We start from the raw sequence: 14,836 nt of genomic DNA on the forward strand, positions 1-14,836 counted from the left end.
CTTTACTTTTCTAAGCCAGAGTGACTGTGGCTGTGCTACTCTAGTAGCAGAACTTGAGGGCTGTGAAGCTTGTAACTCCCATCTCTGACTTAGCTGAGAGATTGCAGATAAACCATAGCAGGCCACTGAGGCCACTGCCTTCTTCCCACAAAGAGCGTGGTCCCTGTGTTCCGCAATTCTGCAGCCTTTCTCCAGGGCACCCTATAGGGGCTGCTCATCCTGTCTACAGTCTCCTTTGTGGGACTAGGACCCTCTTTTCTCCACTGCTGCTTCAATTTTATGAAGCATGAGAAACCTTGGAAAGGGCTTTGAAGGAGAGGGACGAACTTCTCATGGAAGGAAAAGGTGATCACTATCCCTATGACTATATAATCCTAAATGACCAGTATGTGGTCTGACAAACAGACGTTTATTTATGGAGCAAGTGAAACAGAATCACAAATCAAGGCTGTCTTAGAAAATCTGGAATATAGCCTTCTACATTCAGAGAAGTGATAGAGCAGAGTAACTGAGAGCCTGGGCTAATTCTTAGGCTCATATCCTGAGTTAGCTTTATGACCCTGGACGTGTCTTTGAATCTCAGTATTACCACACATAAAATGGGTCCATAGGAGTCCCCACCTCACACGGCTGTTGGGAGGATTAAATGAGACGTGCATATTATGCTTTCAAAACAGCCTCTTCCACAGAGTGGGAATGTGGTGAATGTTAGCTATTTGGAGGTGGGGCTTCTCTCACCCTGGATTTCCCAATAGATTGTGGGCTGTTTTTCTTGATTGTCTAAAGTCATTTGAAGAGGATTCCATAAGAGTGGAAGTGTTGTGTTTTCTTCTTTGACTAAAGAAGTATTTGGTTCCTTTGCAGGGATCTCGGAAGCTTCTGGAACTCATCAGATACCACATTGTCCCATTTACCCAGGTTGGCCCCACTTTTCCTGCTGCTACTTTCCCTCTGCTTCCAAGATAGCTAACTTAGTCCTGAATTCCAGTATCTTGATGCTAGAAAGTGTCCTTTATCTGTAGCTCTGAACAAAACCTCAGCCATGAACTATGAGTCCATTATCAGAGCGATCTTCAAAGCCACAAAAACTCTTGATATCAAAACTCCCTTTACTTATTTCACTTTGAAACCAATTTTTTGTAGTGAGGACTTTTTAAGAACTCAGGGCCCTGTGAGTGGCCCCAAACATCTCTGCCTTTTGTTCTCTTCTTTGCAGCTTGAAGTGGCCACTCTCGTCTCCACCCCTCACATCAGGAGCATGGCCAACCAGCTCATACAGTTCAACACCACCGACAACGTAAGTGAAAACTTGACCACCGCCAGCATCACTTGAACACATCTTTGCTCTGATAATCACTATTCATCAGGTTATCCTGCCTCTAAGCTAAAATCTTTATGATTATTTCGTTCATTTGTTACTTCTCTCAGCAAATATGTGCTGAGCAACTACATGTGTGAGAGTCTGCACTATATGCCGAGAATAAAGGAGTGGAAAAGATAGACTTCTATCCCAGCAGGGAAGACGGACTTTAAATAACTCACTAGGCAAACAGTTAATTATTTAATTATAATGGTAATGAGTGCTCCCAAGAGGAAATTCAGGGGGCTGTGAGAGCACAGAACAGGAGGAGTCTGAGAGCGTCTTCAGGCCAGGAGGTCCTCAGTGAGGAGGTGATGCTTTGGCCATGCTATGAATAAAGTGAAATTGGACAGAGATCAGTAGAAGAGAGTTCCAGACAAAAAAAAAAAAAAGAGAGAGAGAGAGAGAGAGAGAGTATGTGCAAAGACCCTGAGGTGGGGGCACACAATTTATTTTTAAAACTCCAAAGAAGGTGCGTTATTCATCTAACTCTCTGGGGCTGCAGTATGAACAAACGTCTGGCAGCGCACGGTTGATATCTTCTACAGAATCACTGTTGATGGTGATGATTATCTCATTCTTTCAACAAATACCTATTTGAGTGCCTACTGTGCATCAGGCACTGTTCTAAGTCCTAACGACAGACTGATGAACAAACAGACGAAAGTCCCTGGTTGTATGGAAATTTCATTCTAGTAAATAGGGGATAGAAAATAAGTTAAATGCATAATATATATCGTCTCTTAGAGCAAGTGCTAAGGAGAAAACCAGCAAAGCAAGGAAGGGAGACAGAAGGTGGGGATGGGGCTGACATCTTAGATAAATACTCAAGAAATCTCATAGGGAAGAAACATCTGAACAAAACCTGAAGGAAATAGGGGAACAAGCAGTGTGAATATCTGGGGAACATTCCAGAGGGAACAGCAAGGGTGAAAAGCACAGAGCAGCAAGAAGCATGCTGGGCTGTGTGAGGAACAGCAAGGCCAGTGTGGCTAGAGCAGAGGGAGCAAAAGGGAGAAGAGTAGGAAAGGAGGCTGGGCAAGAGAGAGAGGAGGAGAGTGGGGGTTATCTCATGCATGGCCTAAGAAGTCAGGGTAAGTATGCAGGCTCTTACTTGGAATGAGAGGAGAAGCAATTGGAGGATTTTGAACGGAGGAATGACATGATCAGGCATACATTTTGAGAGGCTGGTGAAGAGATTTGATTGCAATAATCTGGAGAATACTGATGGTAACTCAGACCAGGGTGGTAGCAGGGACATGGTGAGGAGTGGTTGAATTCTGAATGTATTTGGTTGGTGCAAAAGTAATTGCGGTCTTTCAATTTTTAAAAAATTGCAAAAACTGTGATTATTTTTGCACCAACCTAATATTCTGCAAGTAGATCCAGCAGAATTTGTTGATGGGTTAAATGGGGGTGAAGACAGAGGAAACCGGGATAACTCATGGGGATTGACTTGAGCAACCAGAAGAATGAAGCTGTCATTAATACTGGGGGCGGGGGGCAGGTTTATGAGGAAAGTGGAGATCAGAAATCTTTGCTAATTGGTTCATTTTCTGCTCCCTCCACTAAAACATAAGCAGGAACTCATCTACTTGTTCACAGATGTATCCCCAGCTCCAAAGGCAGAGTGTAAGTGAGGTCAATAGATGTATTCAGATGAACGGATCCCTATTTCACCACAGAGAGGTCAAAGAATTTGCCCAATTTCTCACAGCAAGTGTGCTGCAGAGCTTGAATAATTAAAATTCTTACTTAGCCCTGCACCTGCAAGAACCATTTCTACAACGACATCCTTGCCTGGTATTAGTCAAGAATTCACTGAACAGATTCAATCTTTCCCTGTCAGCCAAACCCTTATGATAGCAACCTACCCTCCAGTGAAAAGTTAAGTGATATTGAGGACTTTTTAGCGAAGTTGCCACCATTCAGTCTGCCTGAGGATCACTGGCAGTCCTGCAGTACAGAATAGTACAGAATTAGAGATGTCATTGCTTCTTTCCAGGGACAGATTCTGGCAAATGATGTGGCAATGGAAGAAATTGAGATCACTGCCAAAAATGGCCGAATTTACACACTGACAGGAGTTCTCATTCCTCCCTCCATCGTCCCGATTCTGCCCCATCGATGTGATGAAACAAAGAGAGAGATGAAACTGGTAAGAAAACTAGGAAAATGAGTAAGGGCCCCAAACAGCCCCTCAGGGCAGACAGCATCCCACTCCTCACAATTCTGAGAAAGGCCTCAAAGAAAGTTTGACTTCCAGAACCTTGTCCCCAAAGGGCTTCCGTCTTCATGAAGGTGCAGGTGGGTCTGAAGTCCCACTTCATAAACTGTGAACCACAGTTCCTTGGGGAATTTGCACAATGATAGATGCTACCCAGGAATATTGGCTCCTCAGAGCTGCCATAATGAATTACCACAAACTAGGAGGTTTGCCACAACAGTAATTCATTCTCCCAGAATTCTGGAGGCCAGAAGTCTGAAATCAAGGTAGCAGAGCCATGCTCCCTCTGAAGGCTCTAGGGAAGAATTTTTCTCTCATTGCCTCCTTCTGGATTCTGGGGGCTCCCAACAATTCTTGGCATTCTGTGGCTTGTAGCTACAAGGGTCTCACTGTGTTGCCCAGTCTGGAAATGACAGGTGCACACCACCACACCTGGCTAATTTTTTTTCTTCTTTTTTATTGTAGAGATGGGTTTTCACCATCTTGCCCAAGCTGGTCTTAAACTCCTGGGCTTAAGCGATCCTCTCACCTCAGCCTCCCAAAGTGCTGGGATTACAGGCCTGAGCCACTGTCCCCCACCCACCTCTCCTCTTTTTATAAGAACATCAATCATTATATTTAGGGCCCACCCTAATTCAGTAGGACTCATGTAAGCTTAACTAATTACATCTGCAAAGACCTTATTTCGTAATAAGATCACATTCTGAGGTTCCAGGTGACACAAGTTTTTGGAGAGATATTATTTACCCACTACACCAGAGCTCTGGGATCCAATCAGGATTTTGTAACCCAACCCCTGGGATTTAGGATCAGTCTCCTGCCTCTTCCTTCCCCTGTCCCTGTCATCTGGGACGACCTTGCTCCAGGCTCACAGCTTTACTCTAAGAGGGACTTAAAATAGAATTTCTTCTCAGGTAGCTGCTCTGGCCTAGCCAATCAACTATCTTTCTGCAGTACTTTTCAAAAAACCAAACTTTCTGTTTCCCTATGAGCTTCTGTACTCTCTAGCCTTTCCTATTTCCATAGCAACTTTTTGGCTCAGCCAGTTTTAATCAAAGCACCTCAAATTCCAATACTGCTGTACATGCACTATTTCAATTCCCATGGAAAACATAACTCCAAGTTTTAACAATAATAGGTCTGGGTCTTTCTTTTAGGATGCTTCAATAATTCATTAGTGATGGCTCTCACAATATCCTTGGAACTTGACCATCAAACAAGGAAAAATGGTCTCATTTTATTTATTGTTTTGTTTTATTGATTCCTCTTCTTGTTATGAAGGCTGGAAATAGCTGGCCAAGCACCTGGCACAGGATTGTGGCTGATTCTTTTAATTCTAGATATTTTAATTGATGTAATGACTGTGATATGATTTAGGCCATAGAGGATGGAGCTGATTCTCTGTGCCAGTCAGATGCCATCTGGAGAATTTGATTCCTTTCTGAGAACCCCTTTTTAAGAGAGGCAGAAACATGGTCACTTTCCTAGCCAGTCCCCAGCAATGATTTATGTTTGGTTCATTCTTTGGAAACAAGGATTGGGCAGGTGCATCACCTGTTCTATTTCAGGTTATTCAAAAGCTTATTTTCCATCTCCCTAAAGAACAGAATCAAGATGTGGGTTTGAGCTACAACCCAAAGAATTTTGGTTACATAAGGAAAAGAACTTCCCAATAGCTGCCTTAGAATGAACTCTTCCTTTACTATTTTCTCTAGGCTTAAAGTCAAATCTATTTGCTCTACATGGTTTTGAATGGTTTTGAGTGGGTTCATCAAAAGTCCAAATGCATTCTCTGGAAAGTATTTAGGACTAGCAAAGAATAGAAGCAGCTGGTACCCTGTGGAAGTCTCAGTGTTTACCAGGCTGAATCCATAGCTGCCTTTGGCCATGTATGTTTGAATTTTAGAGGCTTAATAACAACACTCTATACTAGTTATGGTCCCTGCAAGAAAAGAATCCATCTGAGATGGTCCAAACGGAGAGACTCTGATGAAGGAGCTACTGCAGAGGTGTGGACAGGGCTAAGGAAACAAATAAGTTTTCCTGGAGCTTTGAGGGAGAAGCAAGAAACCATTGCCACTAGGGATCAAAGAGCCCAGGGGCAGGACGTAGAGTTACCTGAACCCAGTGAGAGCAGGAAGCATGGAAGAGGTGACCTCCATCAGGAACTATAGGGATAGTGCCAAAGCAGAGAGGAAGCAGGGATGAAATCCTTGACCTTGTTGTCCTCCTACCCACCAAAATCCTGCTAGTGACTTATATTGGCCAACACCAGTCAGAAGCTGGCAAGGAGCTTGAGAGAACATCCTTCACAGTCTACCTTCTGTGGCACAGAGCCAGATGGAGAAGGTCAGAGAGGATCTGGAGAGATTGGAGGCACATACCCAATTCCATCACCCCTGAGCCAGTAGAGGAGAATCCAGGAGACTGAAAGGCAGAGATTCCGTGTTCAGCTATATTGCTGCTAAGCTAATTGGAGGACATGGCCTTAAGTCTGTAATCAAAACTAATACTTCATCCCTAGCACAAGTGAATGACTGCAATGTCCCCTCAGGGGCAGGTGCCTCCCTGCATGCAGAGAATTGATCAGAAGCTAGAGCCTGTGGACAGACTGGCTCTGAAAGAAGTAAAGAAAGGGGCTGCTCTGAGCAGGCTCAGTTTTCTCTCCCAAACTCCTCCCACCCGCCCCCACCCCCACCCCCAGCACTGACTTCACTGCTTCTCCCCAGGGTCGAGTTGATGGGAGGTGGGCGGTGGGTAGAGAGGCCAGGATCATGGCTCAGTGGGGTTTCCTTCACAGGGAGGGAAGCATGAAACCAGCCACAGGACCATCGCCACTGCTTCCTCTCACAGGGACACCTGCACTGACCTCTTGTCTCCCCCTCCAGGGCACTTGTGTGAGCTGTTCTCTGGTGTACTGGAGCAGATGTCCTGCTAACTCTGAGCCCACAGTGAGTGTGACAGCTTCTCGAAAGCACAGATCACCCAAGCAGCCCCACTGGTGTGGTTTCTCAACCTATCTACCTTCCTTCTTTAGAAGATATTAATTGCAACTGGGGCAATATAAGATGGGTTCTTAGCCTACTATATGGGGAATGGTAGAAAGAGATCCCACAGGCCTGTGTTTGAATCCTTGTTCATTGACCCTAGAGAAGTTGTTTAACCTTCTTACTCTTTCTTCATCTGTAAATGATAATAACAAAAAGATTCACATAGATAAAAACCCAAGCATAATACCTAAATCAAGTAGGCACTCAGTTCCTCTCTACTTTTTCCCTTTTAGGACTATAATATTATAGATGTCGACTTTTGGGTGGTACTGGCATATTGTGCAGAACCATCTGTAAACAAGGCCTAATATTTGTTCTTCCCAAGCACTCTTCTGCAGAGACATACAAGAAATAACAAGGAAATAATACTGGGACTATCAAAAACTTCCAAGTTTAATTGAATTCTATACACATTTGTTGAGGATTGATCATATATCAGACACAGTGCTTGGTTCCAGAGGCATGAGGATGAATAAGAAATCGTTTTATTTTGCTTTTATCTGAGAAGCTCCATCTAAAAGGGAAAACAGACAGTTGTGCAACGATCTATCATTCATACGCCAAGCACTCTATTGGTAGTAAAAAGCTAAGTGTTCTAAGGCAAAAATGATGATAGAAATTTTTGCCTATAAGTTTATCATAAGAAAGAACTTACAACCAGAAGTGGCATTAAACACTAGAATAGATCACTAGGGAAGGTTATGAGCTCTTTAATGTGATTCTATTATGAAGTATTTAGTAAAGCAAAACATTAAAATTAAATAGGTGCAGGTGTTCAGATATTTATTTTGCTTAATGAAGCCATTACCCCTGAGTCCTCCAGGATGCTGTCAACCAGGGAATGTGAGAGGGAGGAGAAAAGGAAATTGTGTTGGCTGGTGTCACAGTGATTGCTGTGTGCCAGACATTGTTCTAAATGCTTTATGCAGCAGCCCCACGAGGTAGGTATATTATCACCATAACCAATGTATGATTGGGGCACTAAGGCAAGGAAACACAAACTACCTTGTACAAGGTCACGCAGCTGAAGTGGCAGAACCATGATTTATTCTGCTCTGCATGTTTAATCACCATTCTAGATTGTTTCAGCCCAGGGAAAGAGAAGGAAGAGGGAAAAGAAAGGGAAATTAGACACATAGGTAGGAGCCAAAAGGAGCCCTCAAATTACCCCTCCCGGGAATCCTGTGACCTATACCTGGTCAATTATCCTGAGATCCCCTACAAAAGGACTATAGTGCTCCTTCCCCGGTGCCCTAGAATTCCTTCATGTAGCTAATATTTTAGGATTGTATAGCCTAGGAAATTCTCATTGCTCTCTTCTTGAGCAAGAGCCTAAGATGAAGGGGTAAGCTTGACGTCAACAATTATCTAAAACAAAATTTCAACCAGAGACTAAATTATTGTGGCAAAACTTGAAATCAGCATTATTGTCTCATCAATATTTTCTTGATATTTTATAGATTAGGCAGCTGAGACCCATGGAGGCTACATGACTGTGATCCTAAAGTCTCTACATGATAAGACCCATTTTCTAGACCTTATACTTACCATCAGTGTTTCTTGGAAAAAATTATTTAACCTTTCTGGGCCTCAGTTTCCTTATCTATAAAAAATGGCATGAAAAACATCCACATAGAACTGAAGATTGAGGAACTCATCTGTGCAATGTGTCTGGCCCATAAATGGTTCTCAGTAAACATCAGTTCTAGATAATTATGAGTGGGCATCGTTGACTAGAGAATGGAAGGATGCATGTAAATGCATCTCCTAAGAGAAAAACTCAGACTATCACTATTTCACTATTTTGTTTGGCAAACCTTTCAGTGAAGTGTAGATAGACCCTTTGGGGGCTCCAAAATGTCTCTATAGGAGATCTTAGGGATGGCTGTAGATCGGAAGGGGAGACTAGACTACATCTAGAATGAACAGAAAATATTTTCTGCTTAGAGACATCTGCTGTGGCATGAAAGAGGGAATAAATATCTGTGGGCCATGGATGGTGCAAACTCTGGCCTGTATTCCACCAACAAGGGAACAGGCCTAAAAAAGGGTGCCCAAGCTCTGATGTAGACCCAGGTCTGCTGGTGTGGTCCAGCACTCTCTCCTGACGTCAGTGGTGAAACGGAAGTAGAATGGCAAGTGTCTGCAGAGGGTGTGCAGTGCCTGGAGGACCTAAACATGCTGACTGCCATGCTTTCCCTCCTTGGCTTTCTCCCAGGCACTCTTCACACACAGATGTGTCTACAGTGGCAGGTTTGGGAGCCTGAAGAGCGGCTGTGCCCGGTACTGCAATGCCACCGTGAAGGTGAGGAGTGCATGGCCAAGGCCCAGTCTAGGCCAGTAGGGCCAGGCAGCTCCAGGGCCATGCTCTTGGGTCCTAGGGTCCATGTGGTCACAGGTGGCCCATGCTTGGTGTTGTCTTCCCGCAGAGGAATCAAAGGTAGATTCTTCATATGGTGGCCAGACTCTCCCCTTCCCTGCATCACAGCCTCCCACGGTTCACTACCCTCTTAACACAGATCACACTCTTGACGCTTCCCCACGTGGCCCACCCTCTGCCTGTGGCTCTGACCTGCCTCTCACTCCCATTCCCACCTCAGAGCATGCACACTTGCCATTCCCTCCCTCTGAATGCTCTTCCAGATCTCCCTGAGGCTAACTCATCTTCAGTGTCTCCATTAACCAGCCCTGTCACCACCAATCTACAGTGGTCTCCCTAGTACCCACCTGACTTCTGGCCTTACCTGACATCACTGGATGATAATACTTTCTTTTCCCAACACTCACCATTCTCTGAAATGATCTTGTTTCACTATTTTTAAAATTCATACATTGACTCTTCCCCGACTTACAAGGTTGGCTCCACAAGTGTGAGCCTCCCTCTGTCCATCTGCACAGTGTTAGAGCCAGTCCTGCACCCACGGGAGGGGGCTCAGTAGAGCTATGGTGACCAGATGACTGAGCACTAGCCATGCCATCAACTGCCAAAGAAAAGGACAACCTCATAAGGAGAGGCGAATACGGTTTAGTATAATAATGAAAATTAAAATGCATCCCCTTTGAGGAATTGGTGCTCTGCTTGGGGTTTCAAAGGGCAGCACACATTTTGTTTTTCAGATTCCAAAGTGCTGCAAAGGCTTCTATGGACCCGACTGCAACCAGTGTCCAGGAGGCTTCTCAAATCCATGCTTGGGAAATGGACAGGTGAATACTGAAGACTGGCCTTCCATAAGTCAAATCGAACAATAATTTTTAAAACTTCTAAACCAAAATATGATACAATGCCGGCTACTCTTCCCAGGAAGCAAAAGAAATGACCCCTTACTAAAAGAACAGCAGGTGTCTGCAGTAGAAGGAATCTGGGTCTGGGATGGGGGATGGGGGAGAGAGATTCCGATCATGTTGCCTCTCATCTCTGCTTCTCTATTGCGGGCTGCAGGACCTTGGGTAACTCAACAGGGATCTCTGGGCCTCATATTCCTCCTGTGGGAGGTATCAGGGTTGACCTGCATTGATCTTCAAGATTCCTTCCAGAACTAAGATTTTATGATAATTTAAAAAATAGCTCTGCCTCGTAATTGCTTTTTTGAACCTATGAGCAAAACCTAGTGAAATGTAACAGCCAAAACTTAACTCATCTAGCTTGGAGGCAAAAGTAGCTGTGGTTCATAAGGGGAAATTATACATCTGTGCATTTAATAAACCTGCCTCTAAAACATGGCTACATGGCTTTTTCAAGGGAAAAGTACAGCCGTGAGTGGGGACACCATGCGGACAAGGAGAATAGGGAAAGGCCAGTACTAATGACTGTGGCCAGGGGTTAAAAGGCCCCACACCCAGCGCTGATGTCAATCAGCACACATGACTTTGCCAGGGTTAGGAAGGTGGGAGGCAAATACGTTTATCACTGAAGAGAGAAAACACTGCAGTTTGGAGTCACAGAGCTGAGCGGGTGAGACTGTAAAGACAAGCCAGTCACTCATTCTGGAGGCCCCTGTCTTATCACTTATCCCTTAAGCATTGTTGAAAGGTTCCCAGTTCAGCATTGTGATGCCCCCTTGAGTGACTTCCCTTAAAGTTCTAAATCCCAGATCGGATTCCCAAGCTCGGCACTAGCAGCCTCCCTGATATCACATGACTCCACTTTCCACAAAGAGTCCCAGAGGGTCATGTCAAGTGGGATTTAATCTGAAGTCAAAGAAGTCAGGTCATGAAATGAAAACACCTGAGAAGTACGTGTCCTAATGGCCCCCGGGCCGTGCCTTTGCTCCCAGTGTGCAGATAGCCTCGCTGGCAACGGGACGTGCATCTGCGAGGAGGGCTTCCAAGGCTCCCAGTGTCAGTTCTGCTCTGATCCCAATAAATACGGACCTCAGTGTAACAAAAGTAAGTGGCACTTCCAGAGCTTCCTTCCACTCCTAAGCATGGCTCCCTCTCACACTGCAGCAGGCTACTGGTGCAAGGCTGGTGTCTGAGGACCCCTTTGCTTGGGGTACGCCATCATCACAGAGCATTCATTAAGCTTTGGTTCTCAAACTGGAGCGTGTGTCAGAGGGCTAATCCCCAACACTCTGTAGGTGAGCCCCACCTGCAGAATTTCTGATTCAGTAGGCCCCAGTGGGTCTTCAGAATTTGCATTGCTAACAAGTTCCCGGGGCAGGGGCACCAACACTGCTGGTCTGCAAAGCACATTTTAAAGACCACTCTCCAAAGGTTTCTCCACATTCTTGAAGTGATAGTGGGCTCTGTATCAAGAAACAGACTCAGGCCAGACACAGTGGCTCACACCTGTAATCCCAGCACTTTGGGAGGCTGAGGTGGGTGGATCACTTGAGGTCAGGAGTTTAAGACCAGCCTGACCAACACAGCAAAACCCCATATCTGCTAAAAACACAAAAATTAGCCGGGCATGATGGCAGGTGCCTGTAATCCCAGCTACTCTGGAGGCTGAGGCAGGAGAGCAGTTTAACGCAGGAGGCAGAGGTTGCAGTGAGCCGAGACTGAGCCACTGCACTCCAGCCTGGGTGACAGTGAGATTCTGTCTCAAAAAAAAAAAAAGAATCAAATTCACTCCCTACCTTTCAGGCAGACCCCTTCCATCAACTCCTTTATTTGCAAGGCCTGTGGCCTTGGGCAAGTTACTATACTTCTCTAGGCTTCAGTTTCTTCATCTGTAAAATGGGGGTGATAATAATAGCAAGTACCTTTTAAGGTTAGTGCAACTTATAAATGGAAAGCACTTGCCTTAGAACCACGCCTAGTACAAAACATGTGCCACAAATACTATCTCACTATTATTTATTATTGTTGGTGCTGTTAGTCTAAGTACAGTGACATAAATATCAAGAAGCTTGTAGAACATGTAGAAAGTTCCACAAAAGGCATTGAAAAAAATGAAGTTATGCAACCTCAGAAAATTCATTCTGTTCTTTAAAATGACATCCTGTGTATATTTAAATAAACATATATTTTTTGACATATATTTCTCAGCTAACAGCTCGTTGTAGAGTCAGACCAACCTGAAGTCCCCATGCTCCAGCCTACCAGCCGTCTGATCTCAGAAAAAGGCTATTTCTTCACCTATAAAATGAAGATAATAGTGGTACCTACATTATAGGTTGCTGACAGGATTAAATTAGACCATAATTTGGGGCTTTTAGCACAGAGTTTACACTGAGCAAGTCATCAATCAGCAAAGCCGCTCCTCTTACTATCGCTACTAACTCCGTGCATTTGTTAGGAAACACACAACCCTTCCGCTCTCCTACCTTATTTGGTCTTCACAGATAACTCTCAGGATGGATGGGAAAGCAGAGCACAGCAGGGTCGAGTCCTTTCCAATGTTCTTTTTGCCAAATTAGATTTCCATATTAGAGGAAGAAAAAACATCAGGGTTTATCCCAAGGCCTGACAATGTTGGCATTTGTCTGAGGCCAGCCGGGCAGGACAGCAAGGCTGGGATGGGGTGGGGGGCTTCCAGCTGTCACACCTGTCATTCCAGGGCTACGGCGGCACACAGTCTCACACAGGGGTCTCCTTCCTTGCAAATGAAGCGCTGACTTCCCTAAAATTGTATACAAATTCTTTTTGGTTTTAAATCCGGCTGTGGTTTTCCATCCCTGCTCACTTGTGTTGGTCTTCTCTTTCCTGGATGTTGGCTCCAAGCACCCACACGAATTCCTCTCCCATGAGTCCTGGCTAAATTCCAGATTCCTTTATTTCTGATCATTTTCCAAGCCCCCCCAATCCTTGCCAGGTGCCTCTGAAAATCTCCATGTCCTTCTTTCTACTTTCACATGCATAGGAACCTGAGTCTGATGAGGCGGCCCATGTTACAATTTTTAAATACCTACAATTGAAAGCAAATTCAGCAGCTAAGGTTTAAAATGAGAGCAGTGATATGGAAATGCTAGTTCATGTAATGATCTACGGTGTTTACACAGTCACGAACAGAAATGGACTTTGAATCCCGGTTTAAGTTTCTGCCTGGGAATTTAGCAGCAAGTCGGGCAGTTTGCTTCCTCTCTCTGGGCCTCAGCTTCCTCATCTGAAAAATGGGGGTTATAAAAGTACCTACCTGCTGGGCCTGGTGACTATGGTGCATGTGGAAGGCTGACCCGGTGCCTTAAATGAAGTCAGTGCCCAAATATTGCCTACTGGTTATCATTGGTTTGCTGTGACAGAGTGAAAAACAAACACATTAGCTACGTATCAGGAGCCCTGCCAGCATGGGAAATCACTTCTATTTATTCCAGAATATCTTCATGAAAGGTGAGAAGTTTCCAGGCTAAACTTTCCAACCAGGAAGTAGTTGAAAATGGAGTTCCTTGGCCTCTTTCAAAGTGTCACATCCTCTTTCCCACACCCCACACACATATAGATAAAAAGGAGTTCTTTTTACTTTTGTTTTGTTTTGTTTTGTTTTTGAGACAGGGTCTCACTCTGTTGACCAGGCTGGGGTGTAGAGGTGCAGTCATAGCTCACTGCAGCTTTAAACTCCCAGGCTCAAGTGATCTTCCCACCTCTCAGCCTCTCCAGTAACTGGGACCACAAGCACACACCATCATGCCCGGCTAATTTTTGTATTTTTTGTAGAGACTGGGTTTCGCCATGTTGCCCAGGCTGGTCTCAAACTCCTGGGCTCAAGCAATCCTCCCACGTCAGCCTCCCGGTGTGCTGGGATTACAGGCTTGAGTCACCATGCTCAGTCTTAAAGGAGTTCTGAGACCAAGTTCTGCCCCTCCTGAGTGGGACAAGCAAGCTCTCCAGGGCTGTCCCAGGCACTCTGAGAACACTTGAGACTCCAAGAAATAGCCGCCTGCGTCTTCCCCTGGCTCAGCCCCCAGACTCTGCTTTGACAAGAGTGAGTAGGGGGTGAGAGGAGGTGTTCCCTGTCCTCCAGGGTGCTCTGCCTCAGTGCTCGGCTTGTCCCCAATGCCTGGACGGATGTCCCTCCTCCTCCTCTTTCAGAATGCCTGTGCGTTCATGGAACATGCGATAACAGGATAGACAGCGATGGGGCCTGCCTCACCGGCACATGCAGAGGTGGCTCTGCCGGAAGACTCTGTGATAAGCAGACCTCAGCCTGTGGGCCCTACGTGCAGTTCTGTCACATCCACGCCACCTGTGAATACAGCAATGGGACAGCCAGGTAGGTCTGTGAGGGTATGGACCTTAGTGACACTAAGTCACTGTTAGCTGTAGACAGAACCAACCCATATCTGAACTCTGAACTGAGGCCTGTTGCCTCCAGCTAACAGTGTGGTGTTTGTGAAAAGGACCTCAGTCTGAGCTGGGTTTCAATTGCAGCACTCCCCGCTTTGAAACTTACCAGCTGTGTGACTGTGGGCAAGGTACTTAACCTCTCTGAACCTCGCTTTCCTCAACAGTACAGTGAGGGTGATGATACCTACCAAGCAGGCCAGTTGTGGAGATTAGCAGAACTGAATGCAAAATCACCTAGCACCAGAGCTAGCACATCAAAGATGTTCCATCATGGAAACCATAATTATTATCACCACGTATGTGAAAGAAATGAAGATTTGTCCACCAACTTTCCAATCTTTGAAGACACCTTTGCTTTTTAAGGCTGTTAATGATTTCTCCCCTGTTAAAGGCATCTTGCAGGAAATTGGGTCTTTAACCAATAGGTTGCCATTTGTTTCCTTGATACTGTCTAGCATTCTGCAGTGGGTTTGA

The 14,836-nt window shown here is 45.2% G+C and overlaps 1 protein-coding gene across 2 annotated transcripts in view; it reads left to right on the forward strand.

The window, feature by feature from the left end:
* STAB2 (stabilin 2) overlaps nucleotides 1-14,836 on the forward strand; it is a 174,751-nt gene that overhangs the window by 63,013 nt on the left and 96,902 nt on the right. For both annotated transcript variants that reach the window (XM_010357279.2, XM_030939845.1), the window contains exons 16-23: nucleotides 865-918; nucleotides 1,217-1,297; nucleotides 3,366-3,518; nucleotides 6,476-6,538; nucleotides 8,856-8,942; nucleotides 9,755-9,841; nucleotides 10,912-11,023; nucleotides 14,108-14,288. In XM_010357279.2, the coding sequence (XP_010355581.2) occupies nucleotides 865-918; nucleotides 1,217-1,297; nucleotides 3,366-3,518; nucleotides 6,476-6,538; nucleotides 8,856-8,942; nucleotides 9,755-9,841; nucleotides 10,912-11,023; nucleotides 14,108-14,288 (818 nt within the window). The remainder of the gene's footprint in view (nucleotides 1-864; nucleotides 919-1,216; nucleotides 1,298-3,365; nucleotides 3,519-6,475; nucleotides 6,539-8,855; nucleotides 8,943-9,754; nucleotides 9,842-10,911; nucleotides 11,024-14,107; nucleotides 14,289-14,836) is intronic.

This window comes from Rhinopithecus roxellana, chromosome 10 (genome assembly GCF_007565055.1).
Source record: "Rhinopithecus roxellana isolate Shanxi Qingling chromosome 10, ASM756505v1, whole genome shotgun sequence".
In the NCBI taxonomy this organism is placed as follows: Eukaryota; Metazoa; Chordata; class Mammalia; order Primates; family Cercopithecidae; genus Rhinopithecus; species Rhinopithecus roxellana.